Source organism: Mauremys reevesii, linkage group 1 (genome assembly GCF_016161935.1).
Source record: "Mauremys reevesii isolate NIE-2019 linkage group 1, ASM1616193v1, whole genome shotgun sequence".
In the NCBI taxonomy this organism is placed as follows: Eukaryota; Metazoa; Chordata; order Testudines; family Geoemydidae; genus Mauremys; species Mauremys reevesii.
Window position 1 is genome coordinate 31,483,241 of NC_052623.1, and position 14,859 is coordinate 31,498,099.

At 40.5% G+C, this 14,859-nt stretch overlaps 1 protein-coding gene across 7 annotated transcripts in view; it reads left to right on the top strand.

Moving 5' to 3' along the window:
• FAT3 (FAT atypical cadherin 3) overlaps positions 1-14,859 on the top strand; it is a 573,356-nt gene that overhangs the window by 427,412 nt on the left and 131,085 nt on the right. For all 7 annotated transcript variants that reach the window (XM_039539405.1, XM_039539428.1, XM_039539433.1 and 4 more), the window contains one exon: positions 7,310-7,449. In XM_039539405.1, the coding sequence (XP_039395339.1) occupies positions 7,310-7,449 (140 nt within the window). The remainder of the gene's footprint in view (positions 1-7,309; positions 7,450-14,859) is intronic.

Sequence of the window (14,859 nt, forward strand, 5' to 3'; positions counted from 1 at the left end):
GGTCCCTGCCACAGAGAGCTTACAGTCTAAGTATTTTATGTTTAGATTAATTTAACTGCTTCTAATCAGTGTCAGTTACCATACGGGAAGCTCTGAGGGACTGATGGCTCCAGACAGCTGTTTATGAGCAACACTAAAAGAGGGCAGCAGCCTTGCCCTGATCTGAATTTTGCACTTGCATCTCCATGAACATCCCACAGTAAAGTCAACGGGAGCCCTGCATGCTTATGCAAGTGCCTGATTTAACCCAGAGTTTGGAGTTCAACCTTTACGTTTATTGGCTTCATATAAAATAAATGAGAACCAGAATCTTCCGGTATCATGATTTCCCTTCATTGTTTTTTTTCTGATATCTGCTTGCCTGTTTGTTTAATTTGGAATTCACCTCCTCACATAGGAGGCTGCCTTCTATTTGAGCCCTTCTAATCAATAATGGTTGAAAAGTCAAACCTGATTTCTGTTTTCAGCATGTATTCGATATGTCTGTCGGGTCACACCGAGCCCACAGCACTGCATTGTGAAGGCCCTGTACGCAAGAGCCCATTTTCTCAGTTTTTGTTATATTTAATCACTGGTGGATAAGAAACTCATTTTCAATGGAACAGAAGCTCCAAGACAGTTGAAATTCTTTTTGTTCCCATGTAAACCGAGCCCTCTCTCTGTCTCTGTCTCTTTCACCCCTTTGCACTGGTGGTGGGAGTGGTACGATAATTGGTGTGCTACTTTTGCTGCATTAGCTGAGCTGCACGGTGCTGATTGTTGCTTATGTAGCATGTTGCACAAAACCCTTCTGACACTTTCCCAATAGATCGCTCTCCATCCCTTCCTCCTACTCCTGATGTAGGCCTTTAAAAGGACAGGCATCTTTTAAAACCAGAGCAGGACCTTCCTACCCCATTGTGCTTAAATTTCAGTAAGTTCAGGATCCCTGGCTAATAATAATGTAAACTTTTTCCTGTGAAAACCACATTGCACTGATTTTCACTGAGTGCCAAAAACATGTGGTTCCCCAGCCTCTTTTGAATCATCTGCTATGAGAAGTGTGTACTATATTTCTTGATTTTTTTCCCGTACGCCTTAATTTTCTGCCCTCTCCTCAGCTTCTCAGGAAAATCATAGCCTTGGATTTGCTACGAACAGCTACTTTGCTGAAATTCAAAATATCTCTGCAGTGTCCTTCTCTTTCTAAGGGTATGTCTACACTACCTGCCGGCTCGACGGGCAGCAGTCGATCCAGCGGGGGTCGATTTATCGTGTCTAGTCTAGACGCGATAAATCAATCCCCAAGCGCTCTCCCGTCGACTCCTGTACTCCACCGCCGCGAGAGGTGCAGGCAGAGTCAACTTCACGTAGCTGAAGTTGCGTTACTTAGATCGATTTCCCCCCCCCCATGTAGACCAGACCTAAGATAATGTGCTACATATGAAGTCTTGCTTTGCATGTCATGTTACTAATATTTCTAAAATATGCCATGTTTTAACTGAATGCTGCAGTTGAATTCAGAATACTTGGTACCTGTTTTGCCAGCATATAGATTTATTTTAGATCCGCCAGAACTAGAAAGCTAAATTTCCGATCCTGACCTCTCCCTGAGTCTGAGTAATTTGGGCTGTACCTCTTTCTGCAAATGCCAGAGGCAGTATAGACTCTTCCTCGGGACCCTGGAATCTGTCCATTCCCTTTCCATCGTTGTCCCTCCGGCACTGCATACAGGGCAGTGGTTCAGCTGTCCCATGTGTTTCTCTTAGCATCCTAGGTTTTATAACTCAACTTTGGGGCAGGGCTAAGCAAGATTCCCCCCTCCCCATGCCTTGGCACAAATATTATTTTGGGGCTCTGCTCCCTGAATCAGAACCACCGACCAAACTCCTTTTCTCTTTCCCTCCACATCATGACAAAGCAGGGCTGTATAAGACAACCTGAACACCCAGAGTTGCTCCATCTGTGTGGAGACCTGCCCAGCAGCTGAACCAGGCACACTTTGCCCAAGGGCGCCAGGAGAACGGGCTAAGAAATCCCCCCACTTCAGCCAAGTCTCCTCTGTAGATACCTCCCTAAACTCAGTATAGTCTTCTATCGTGCTTGGGACTTGACAACACAGACCATCCTCTGCAATCAGGGATTTCTCATTCATTCAGGAGTATGTCCAACCCCACTATCTTGGTCCAGTCCTCTTCAAAAGGGAAAAGCTCTAGAGTTTCCTTCCATACACATCAGTGGGTAATAGTCATTTGCACAGAACTCTGGCATGCTTTCCCCTTCTTCCCAGAGGAAGATACGGGCTCTTACAGGAATACACTCCTGTTGTATTTTTAAATTACCTCTCAGCAAAGGAGGGACACACGGGGCTCTTACACCTTCTACTTTCTATATTTCTCCCTCCTAAAGATAAAGTAAAAAAATCCAGACTGGAAACAGAAGAAAATGGAAAAGAAAAGATAAAAAGCATGCCACATTTCCTCACCATATCCATCAGTCCCTGCAATTGGCACTTTCTCAGGTTCACCTTTGGAAATTGCCCCTAGCATTGTAAAACCCTTCTGTTTAGCCTGTCCTTTGCAACAAGGGTGTTCGTGAAAGTTTTGATGATGATATTAGCCAGGCCAATTCTGTCTAGAAAGTCACATGTGCCTATTCTGAGCTGGTACTGTTTTAAGAGCACCATGACAAGAAGCCAGCAACCCAAAAGATCCTCTCCTTGCTTCAGGAACACAGGTCTCTGATCAGCTAAAAAAAAAAAAAAATCCCTGATTCCCTCACAGGTGATCACATAGTTAGGTTTCAAAACAGATACAAGGAAGGTGACCAGTCTTCCAGATACAGGAAAGTCTCATTCAGCAAGATGCAGGTGTTAATCTACAAGGAGTGTCTGAGTTTCACCCATCTAGATTTACATGCCGCTCCTATGTCTTCTTGGTCACCCCACCTGCAAGACTACACAAGAATACACAAAAATCACACCTCCAGTTTGGCAGTTTCCCTAGTCTGCATCTGTGGCAGGCCTGTGGTTGAAACGAGAAGCCTATGTGATAGTAGGATTCTACCGTCAGAGTCGAACCGTGGATGCCATCTCCTCACCATGAAGGAGCACACTTGGGGATCCACAGTACAGAGTTATCAGGGACAAAGTCAGACTCTCTAGAACACCAGCTTCCTAGAGATAAAAATGGTCAGGCTGTCCCTCCTCCATTTCAGGGGCTGCCTGAGAAAGGGGCCATTTCCTGGTTCAGTCAGATAAGATAATGTAGAAATCAGCAAGAGGACACCAGTAGCTTTGAGTTCTAATTGCCAGAATGAGGCAGGTTCTTTTGTGGGCAGAAGGTTCTCTAGCTTCTTTCAGATTGATACACATGAAGAGGATATAGAATGTAAGAGTGGACTGGCTAAGCCATCAGCAGACATGTAACTGGGAATAGCCCCTAATCCAAGAAGCATTCCAGTTGATACCAAATAGCGCACCTTCCCCCGGCTCTATTTACAGCCAGTCAAGAGATGCAGCTGAAGCTCATCTTCACCAAGGGAATGGAAGCTCTGGCTCACAGGTGTCCCAATTCAGCTTCCCTACACCACCTCCTGCTCCATACTATACTAGGAAGAGTAACTCAAAAGATAAAAGAAGAAGCAGCCATCATTTTCATCATCCCAAGTTGGCAAAGAAGCCCGTGCTGCTAAGATCTCATAGGGCTGTTGCATAGGTCTCTGCTTTGTCCTTTCAATAGGCAGGATCTTTTATACCATGGCCAAACCCTAAATAAACTGGGATAGCCTTCTAAGGTGTTAGGTTGACCCTTGACCTTATGAAGATCTTCCACCTTCTTGGTTTATGCAAGAGGTTGGAAAATATTCTGTTACCATTGCCAAGGTAGAAAGATCAGGCACAGGAAACCAGCTGTTTCAGGACCATAGCAAAGTACTTTCCCCCCACCTTTAGTGGTTTGCCTTAATAGAACTGAAAAGTTGAGGCAGATGTCATCCTTGCTTGTCTCCTTTCATCCTAAATTCCTCTTCTTGAAAGCTTCTAAATATTCTGTAGCTATGGATGAAACTGCATCACTGAAGCTTACACAGCTGCAAATAAAACACTTGCAGATGGGATTGAAGCCCTCTAAGTACTTTCCACAGCAACAGCATGGGGAGCCACCGCAAAGGAAATCTGTAAAGCTGCCACCTCCTTAGCCATCCCCTGAAAGCATCCTTTGGAAGGAAGTTCGTCCAAGCACTGGTCACAAAATAATTTAATTCCACTGATTTGTAGGGAAGGCAAGAGTTCTATTTCTTCTGTCTTACTTTATCCCTCCTTTCCTAGTATTGTTTCTGCGTTGCTTTCTACATCCCTGAAGTCTCGGATTAGGGAGAGGCAGGTTCCAGAAGCAAAACCTTGTTATGATTTTGTTTCTGGGAAACACCTGTTCCCCATTCTGTCCCACTTGAGGAAATTCCTTTGGGTGCATCTATCTTTGCCTCCTTGAAGTCCATGTATGTGGTGAATACATTTGTACAAGCTGTTACAATTAAAAATTTCTGGCTAATTTACTAGTAAGGCTTCAGAATTTCAATACGCTTTTGGAAACACTCACCTGGTGAGGGATTGTTTGAAGTGTGGCTAAGCCCTGGAACTCTCAGACACAAGTTTGACTAGCCTCTGGTATATGCTAGAAGAGAGGCACAACCCAAATATCTCAGGCTGAGTGAGAGGTCATTCCCCTAAATGAAATAACCAAGTGACAAATTCTCTGTTGTCCACAGCTGATGCTAAATACAAACTACCCATAAATATGGCCCTCAATCCCAACAGAGATTGGGCTGATAGCAAACCTCACCCTAAAATGCAGACCCAGTTCTTTGACCTAGCCTTTCCTCAGTAACACACTATTTAATACAAAACTGAACCATGAAAGATAAACACAGCCCAGCTCCTGCTAATTGGTTGGAGGGACAGGAGAAAGAGAGAGAGGGAGAGAACTATATCGTGAATATAATTTTGGAAGGCCACATGAGAGCCTATACTATTAATCCAATTGAATTAAGTTTCTTAATTTTAGGGAAGATATTATGGAGTTAGTCAAAGTTGTCTGTGACTCATAGAGCAGGTAGAGATAGATGTTATTGGTGGCACAGTGTTGAACAATCGGCATTGTCCTCATCCTAAACATTATACGTAGCAAGCAAGAAAAGGGCATTTAAAAACTTCATTGCTAATCTCTCAGTTTTAACTTCTTGGAAGTTTTAACGGCAGAGTTTCCTTGGAACTGCGTGCTGATAACATACGATTTTTGATTGCTCATTAAGATAGTTATTAAGCATTTTGTATTAAAGTCTTTCATTTTATTTCTCACGGTTATCAGTATGAAACATTCTCTTTGAAAAGTGCAGACTGTCCCAAGGCTAGCTTTGTTTCAGCCCACGTTTCCTTGCAACCGTCTACAAACTCGCTTCTTCAAATGATTTTTTTTTCCAGAGTTGATTTTTTTTTCATGCAGTATTTCCCAAGTAAATCAATTAAAAACATTAATTGGGAAATGACCTCTCTCTTTTTTTAGGTTAACTTAAAAAATACCCTCAAACATATGATCTTATAATTTTCAAATAACTTGGTATCTCCATAACTTTAATTAAATGTCAAGGGCAATTATGCTTTCACTAGCAATTAAAAACTGTTGAGTATATATAACTGCTGGGAACCGTAAATGGTTTGGCTGTGCAGAAAGGGGGCAGGGAATGAGAGTGCGTCTCTTCTTTGTAAATCACAGCAGACCAAATTGCAGTGTTTGTGCCTGATAGGCTCAGTTTCCTGGTGGGGCAGTGAAAGAGACAGGTCCCTCTGGATCTCCCAATGTGCACAGGGAGTTCAGTGACTGCCCCACAGCTTCGGATGGTGCCCCAAACTCCCACACTGGGCATCTAACAGTTGCAGGTCAGGGTGAGGCCCTGCCTGCTCCCCTCCCTAGTCTTTTTTGTGTATCAGGGTGTGAGAGGAAGGAGTAACAGTAGCCCCCAGCCCCCCCAAAATGGTTAAGTTTTCACCGGAACAAAGCAGCCATTCCATAAAATTACTGGGCAAAAACAAAATTAATCAATGGAATGAAATCTATCAACTACAGACCTGATCGCTAGAGAGGCTAAGAACCTCCTGAAACATTTTAAACACCCACTGAAATGAATGGGAATCAAAGGCACTCCACACCTCACAGGATCAGGCCTTTAGAAAATATAGCTCCTGGAATGATACTGACATTTAATTAAAATAGCACAAGAGTTCTTTCCCCACCTATTCTTATTCCTCCTCCCTCTCCTCATGCTCCAGAAAATCTCTGAGTTGGAATTATAATAAACTCCTCTTTATAGCTGAGTAGGGTGACCAGAAGGCAAACTTGGGGGTAATGGGCACCTGTATAAGACAAAGTCCCAAATATTGGGACTGTCCCTATAAAATTGGGACATCTGATCTCCCTGAGTTGGAGGGAAGCACAGCAGCAGTTAGTTCAATCCTACTTTTTGCACAACAAGCAGTTCTAACTTATGAACTGTAGCTGTGGTAGAATATTCTTGGTAACCCTTTAATCTTTGGTTGTTTATGGCTTTCCCTTATTCTTTTGTTGATTTTTTTTTTCTACTCTATGAGCTGCTGCAATATTTTTTGCACTGCTGTAGCTAATTTGGTTTAGCAGGACAACTGTGTATTTGGAACAATTCTGATATAAGATGCAGAGAGAAGTTTTAGAGGTTTATTTTGATTTTGGGGTTTTTTTTGGTGTCTTCCCTGTCAACTCTGTTTAATTATTTCTGAGAGAGACTTATTATTTGACCTCTCGTGACAAATATTTACATGTCCTTGAAATTTGCATTACATTCTTTTTTCCAAATATGTAATAAGCCGTACTCATTTTAAAAGACCAGTCTAGTCCTCGCGCCCATTGACATAAAATTTGCATAATTGAACCCCCTTAAAACGAATTTCTTAAATCAAAACGTATGCTTGTTCATTACAGGAATTACAAGGACACACATCTTGTGGGTTTAAAACCCCTAAAATATTTTTATAAATGCAATTAATTATGCTTCACTTAAATATATTGTGGAAGCTTTTGTTTTCAGGGCATTTTTCTAACATCTGTTTTACAGTGTACAAAACTGTGCTTTAAAATATAAATTATTTTAGAACAAAAAATATCACTAAAATTCACTGGGTTATGGACAAAGAAGGCCCTAAACGTGGTTGTCAGTAAACAGATACACCTACCCCTAGATACGTTTTCTATGGAAAGTTTCCAGAGATCGCTAATTGAATTGTGTTTTTGTGAACGATTAGGAGGGAATTTCGATAGTTCTTTCGACGCTGAGAAGGGCGTGGGCACTATTGTCATTGCAAAGCCTTTGGATGCAGAGCAGAGGTCAATATATAACATGACTGTGGAGGTCACCGATGGAACAAATGTTGCAACCACTCAGGTACAATATCGCCTTCTTTGTGTGCAAGTTTTTCATTTGTTTGTGGAATTTGTGCAATTTTATAAAATAACTGTGCCATCTGAATTAAAAGAACATCCTATGCAAGCCAAATTAAATGATTTGGCATTTGGTGAATATTTTGAAGCATGTTTCCACTTGCTTTGAAGAGACTTGAATTTTTAATACTTAGAAAAGTGGCAGTTCTTCTGGTCTTCATGTTCATGTTGAACCAAGATTCTGTCCTAGGACTGAGGGTTTCCATATCAGATGGGAGCTAGGCACAGATGTTGGCAGCACAGATTTGTATTATACAACATGGTCCAGAGGACATCATTTTACAATAGTGATTCTGCAGTTTTTGTGGATGTTATTGTAGAATACTGTGGATTATTTTCTGTTTCTTTTCTTTTTTTTTCAAATGAAGTTCATACCTCTCAACCTACCCATGCCTAAATGTGGCATAATGTATGGCAAAGACCCAAAATGAGGGACAGACGAAAATTATTCAGGCAGGAAACTTGTGCTGTGGAATTCCTTCCTTTCCTGTCAATGACTGTCTAACCTCAATTCTACATTTCTTTATTTCTGATGTCAGTAATTTGCAACAATACAAGTAAGGGGATGAATTTGTGTGGAGCATAGACAACTTTGGAACTAAAAGGAGAGATGTCCCTCAAAGTGAGGTACAGTAGAGAGGTATGGACTAGCTAGTGCCTTGACTCAGCATGAGAGTGAAGTGTGCATGAAGCAGGCACCTAATACTGTTAGGATGAAATTTACATCCATGGAATGTACAGGGCCTCCCAGATTAAAGGTGGCCTGCAGAGGAAATGAAAACATTAGGTTTGTAATGTTGTTTGCTTCTTTATAATGCAAAAAGATGTCATGGCAGATTTATTTTTTGCTTTTTTATCATAACCGTTATCAGAAATGTCTGGTTTTGCTTGGATGAGTCACATATAGTTTGGGAACTCCCCGCCCTTATTTGAAATGGTGATCAAAGTCTCAAACCTTCAAGAATTATGAGCTGTTTAACCTTCGCTATTTACAGTACTTCCAGTTTGTACTTTTTGATTTATCTCCAGAGCCTTCAGTAACAGTTAAACAGAAGCATTTCATACAAGCTTGTAGCTAGCAAATTGAATTTTTTACATATATTGGCTAATTCTTTATCCCAATCCTAAATATAACCATAATCTCTGTGGGCCAGACATGTCACATTACATATCCAATGCAATCACTTACGCAGCCTCTGAGATTTGATTTAGATATTGAATAGTATGTTACTAAAATGCCTGATAAATAACCAAAAGAAAGAACCAAAAAACAAAAACAAAACAGTTGCCCACAATGAAAATTGTACTTCATAGTGGGTGTCCACCTGAACCCATCATTTAATAGAGCATGGCCCAGTGGTTAGAACACTGGTCTTGGTAAGATTCTTGGGTCAAGGACTGTCTTTTTGTTCTTCTGTTTATACAGTGCCTAGTATAGCATGGTCCTGGTCTGTGACTGGGACCCTTAGGTGCTACAGTAATACAAATAAGGAAAAATAATAATAAATAGTAGGTTGTGGGTGGGCTTGGCTCAAGTCCCTGCTCTGCCACAGGCTTCCTGTGTGACCTTGGGCAAATCACTTATCTTCTCTGTGCCTCGGTTTTCCATGTCTAAATCAGGGATAGTAGAACTTCCCTAAAGTGAGGATAAGTACATTAAATATTGTGAGGTACTCAGACACTACAGTAACGGGCTATATAAGATACAGCAATAACTATCATTTCATGTGTGATAATATAATCAACTCATTAACTAGTTTTTTCTGGAAGTTATGTTTTCATATGTAAAAATAGGAATTAAAATCAGAAAGATTGTTTTCTTTTATAGTGTGTGAAATAATGTTAGAGATGAGAATTTATAACATAGGAAATACTGAATAGTGTTCCATATATTCATATTCTATAATTCTCATATATAAATTCATGTGAGATATTTTTATCATATTCAAAAGTTTGAATTTTCAAACTTAAGTGATAAAAAGAGCTGAACTATGTTACTCACATTTGTTTATTTAACAAAATAAAGCCCATGTGCTAAGTCAAAAATATCTCATATAAAATATTAATATAATCTACTGAGAGTTTTGTAGAGTACATTACACTGTAGGCATAGAACCACCAATCGTGCTGTTAAACAATAATAGAATACTACATATATAAATATTTTTGAATGTTTCCCACATTTTCAAATATATTGATTTCAATTACAGCGCCAAATGCAAAGTGTACAGTGCTCACTTAGTATTTATTTTTATTATAAATATGTGCACTGTAAAAATAAAAGAAATAGTATTTTTCACTTAGCTTAATACAAGTACTGTAGTGCAATCTCTTTATCATGAAAGTTGAACATACATATGTAGAATTATGTACAAAAAATAACTGCCCTCAAAAATAAAACAGTGTAAAACTTTAGAGCCTACAAGTCCACTCAGTCCTACTTCTTCTTCAGCCAATCACTCAGACAAACAAGTTTGTTTATATTTGTAGGAGATAATGCTGCCCGCTTCTTGTTTACAGTGTCACCAGAAAGTGAGAACTGGCGTTTCTATGGCACTGTTGTAGCCAGTGTTGCAAGATATTTATGTGCCAGATGTGTTAAAGATTCATATGTCCCTTCATGCTTCAGCCACCATTCCAGAGGACATGTGTCCATGCCGATGATGGGTTCTGCTCAGTAACGATCCAAAGAAGTGCAGACCAACACATGTTCATTTTCATCATCTGAGTCACATGCCACCAGCAGAAGGTTGATTTTCTTTTTTGGTGGTTCAGATTCTGTAGTTTTCACACAGGAGTCTTGCTCTTTTAAGACTTCTGAAAGCATGCTCTACACCCAGTCCTGATCAGATTTTGGAAGGCACTTCAGATTCTTAAACCTTGGGTCAAGTGCTGTAGCTATCTTTAGAAATCTCACATTGGTACCTTCTTTAAATTTTGTCAAATCTGCAGTGAAAGTGTTCTTAAAACGAACAACGTGCTGGATCATCATACAAGACTGCTGTAACATGAAATATATGGCAGAATGCGGGTAAAACACAGAGCAGGGGACATACAATTCTCTCCCAGGGAGTTCAGTCACAAATTTAATTAACACATTTTTTAACAGCATCATCAGCGTGGAAGCATGTCCTCTAGAATGGTGGCCAAAGCATGAAGAGGCATACGAATGTTTAGCATATCAATACCTTGCAATACCGGCTACAAAAGTGCCATGCGAATGTCTGTTCTCCCTTTCAGCTTTCATTGTAAATAAGAAGAGGGCAGCATTATCTCCCGTAAATATAAACAAATTTGTTTGTATTAGCGTTTGGCTGAACAATAAGTAGGACTGAGTGGATTTGTAGGCTCTAAAGTTTTGCATTGTTTTGTTTCTGAGTGCAGTTATGTAACAACAACAAAAATCTACATTTGTAACTTGTGCTTTCCCAATAAAGAGATTGCACTATGGTACTTGTATGAGGTGAATTGAAAAATACTATTTCTTTTATCATTTTGACAGTGCAAATATTTGTAATAAGAATAAAATAAAGTGAGTACTGTACACTTTGTTTTCTGTGTTGTAATTGAAATCCATATATTTTAAAATGTAGAAAAATGTCCAAAATATTTAATAAATTTCAATTTGTATTCTGTTGTTTAACAGTGCGATTACAACTACAATTAATCGCAGTTAATTTTTGTGAGTTAACTGTGATTAATCGACAGCCCTAGTTTTAATGTTACTTGTAAAAATATTTTCTGGAAGATGTGTGGTGGGGGAGGGAATGCATCTAGAAATCCCTTTGCTTCATTTTAAAAAAATAAATAAATAAAAGATGCCCTCCCGCGCGTCCCCCTACCCCAACATGTGGTGGTTTTACTACAAAACAGCTGATCATCATGCTTAATGGTGCCATATTTCCTTTTATTCAACAGCACTTGTTCTTCCTTTATCTCTTTCTGGCATTTGGTGCATTACACAGTCAGAAGTGGTAAAAGACATTGTAAAAATGCCAAAGGTTTTTGTTTCAGTAATATGATCAGTGGTGAAGACCTGTATAACTGCTTTACTTTCATCGGTAGCTGCACATTTATTAAATTCTGATAAACGATTTAGACTTCCTTCACCCCATGGCCCTGCACACTGTATGTTACAGTGTAGTAAGAGGAACAAAACCATTATGATTTAAAATTCACATGTTTTGTGTTATAGATTATTTTTGGTGGAGGCAAAAGAAAAAAGTTAAGAAACCCAAGAAGGCCTTAAAGCTTTCCACATAAATTAAAGGATGTTTGGTGGGGGAGTGGATGATGTCAAGTTACAGAGATCCATGCAGATTCATGAGTGAGACACTATTCGTGTTAATGTATTGTTCCCATTTACCATGTTGCCCCTTCATCAAGGCTGCAACCACCACGTTTTATGCCAGTAAAAATCTATTTTAATGCAGTCTTGCTATGATCCAAGCAAAGTGGCAGCAGTAGTTGTGAAGGAGGAATATTGATTTACTTGATATATTATTGGAGTGTGAGTATGAAGGTACCTATTAGATTGATTAACTTCTGGGAAGGCTAAGCCAGGAACAAGCCGTTGGGGGGGTTGTTTTTCCTCCACTTAATTCATCATTGCTGAAGGCAATGTGATAATTTATAAAAATCTGAAGTTGTACACCACGTCTGAGTTCATGAGAAATGTGATTCTTCCAGGTATCGCCTGCTCACTAGTCCTTGGGGGACATCTGCTGTCCCCACCCTTGAATGAAACCATAAAGCCATGATCCTAGGACTCTGCTTCAGCTATAGGCCATAAGATTTAATCTGATGGAGAGTATATTGCCCTCAACTGAACAAAGAGGGGCTTCTGCTGGCACGGAATCAATTTAATGGTACCCTTTTCCCCACTCCCTTCTCAATATTGACGAGCCATGATGAAATGAGGTCAGGAATAGAGCTGGCCAGAAAATAGAAATCCCTTCCCATGAAAAAATTGGCATTTAAAAAAAAATTATCCCAAACCAGGACAAAATGTCAATTTTTTTGCAAACAGATATTTGAAGAAAAAGGTCATTTTAGGAGAACTAAAACAAATATTTAGTTTCCCAGCTGCCCACCTAGAAGTGTCTTGTCAATTTCACAAGAACCTTCCAGCCCAGCTGCTGGAGAAACAAAGAAACTGGGTGCTCTGCTTTCCTGCCTCCCCTTACACTAACCGACTGTTCACTATTCTAAAACACATGGAAAGGTACAGAGGAGTGGGGAATGATTTGTTTGTGTTAACTCCAGTGCTACCAACTCTTGCAATTTTATTTGATGGTTTTTCTTAACACCCCAGCTCTTGGAGTCATGCTATTACATGAGAACATAAGAACAGCCATGCTGGGTCAGACCAGTGGCCCATCTAGCCCAGTATCCTGTCATCTGACAGTGGCCAGTGCCAGATTTCAGAGGAAAAGAACAGAATAGGACAATTATTGAGCTGTTGCCTAGTCCTAGCTTCTGGTAGTCAGACGTTTAGTGACATCTAGAGCATGGGGTTGTGTCCCTGACCATCTTGGGTAACAGCCATTGATGGACCTATCCTCCATGAAATTATCTAATTTTGTTTTGAACTCAGTTATAGTTTTGGCCTTCACAACATCCTCTAGCAATGAGTTCCATGGTTTGACTGCACACTATGTGAAGAAGTACTTATTTTGGTTGTTTTAAACCTGCTGCCTGTTTATTTCATTGGATGACCTCTGCTAAAAGCAGTGGATGTGCTATTTCTGGACTTTAGCAAAGCTTTTGATACAGTCTCCCACAGTATTCTTGCCAGCAAGTTAAAGAAGTCTGGGCTGGATGAATGGACGGTAAGGTGGATAGAAAACTGGCTAGATGGTCAGGCTCAACGGGTAGTGATCAATGGTTCCATGTCTAGTTGGCAGCCGGTATCAAGTGGAGTGCCCCAAGGGTCGGTGCTGGGGCTGGTTTTGTTCAATATCTTCATTAACGATCTGGAGGATGGCATGGACTGCACCCTTAGCAAGTTTGCAGATGACACTAAACTGGGAGGAGTGGTTGATACGCTGGAGGGTAGGGATAGGATACAGAGGGACCTAGACAAATTAGAGGATTGGGCCAAAAGAAATATGATGAGGTTCAACAAGGACAAGTGCAGAGTCCTGCACTTAGGACGGAAGAATCCCATGCACTACTATAGACAGGGACCGAATGGCTGGGCAGCAGTTCTGCAGAAAGGGACCTAGGGGTTACAGTGGATGAAAAGCTGAATATGAGTCAACAATGTGCCCTTGTTGCCAAGAAGGCTAATGGCATTTTGGGTTGTATAAGTAGGGGCATTTCCAGCAGATCGAGAGATGTGATCATTCCCCTCTATTCAGCACTGGTGAGGCCTCGTTTGGAGTACTGTGTCCAGTTTTGGGCCCCACACTACAAGAAGGATGTGGATAAATTGGAGAGAGTCCAGCGGAGGGCAACAAAAATGATTAGGGGGCTGGAGCACATGACTTATGAGGAGAGGCTGAGGGAACTGAGATTGTTTAGCCTGCAGAAGAGAAGAATGAGGGGGGATTTGATAGCTGCTTTCAACTACCTGAAAGGGGGTTCCAAAGAGGATGGATCTAGACTGTTCTCAGTGGTAGAAGATGACAGAACAAGGAGTAATGGTCTCAAGTTGCAGAGGGGGAGGTTTAGGTTGGACATTAGGAAAAACTTTTTCACTAGTAGGGTGGTGAAGCACTGGAATGGGTTACCTAGGGAGGTGGTGGAATCTCCTTCCTTAGAGGTTTTTAAGGTCAGGCTTGACAAAGCCCTGGCTGGGATGATTTAGTTGGGTTTGGTCTGCTTTGAGCAGGGGGTTGGACTAGATGACCTCCTGAGGTCCCTTCCAACCCTGAGATTCTATGATTCTATGCTTCTTGTGTTATGTGAAGGGGTAAATAGCACTTCCTTCTTCCCTTTCTCCACACCATTCATGGTACTGTAGACCTCTATCATATCCCACCTTAGTCATCTCTTTTCTAAGCTGAACAGTCCCAGTCTTTTTAATCTCGCCTCATATAGAAGCTGTTCCATACCCCTTCTCTGTATCTTTTCCAAATCTCATATATTGTTTTTGAAATTAGGCACCGGAACTGAACACAATATTCAAGTTGTGGATGTAGCATGGATTTATATAGTGGCATTGTGATATTTTCTGTTTTACTGTATATCCTTTTTCTAATGGTTCCCAACATTCTGTTAGGTTTTTTTGGACTGCTACTGCACTTTGAGCAGATGTTTTCAGAGAACAATCCACGATGACTCCAAGATCTCTTTCTTAGTGGTAACAGCTAATTTAGACCCTCATTTTGTATATATACTTGTGATTATT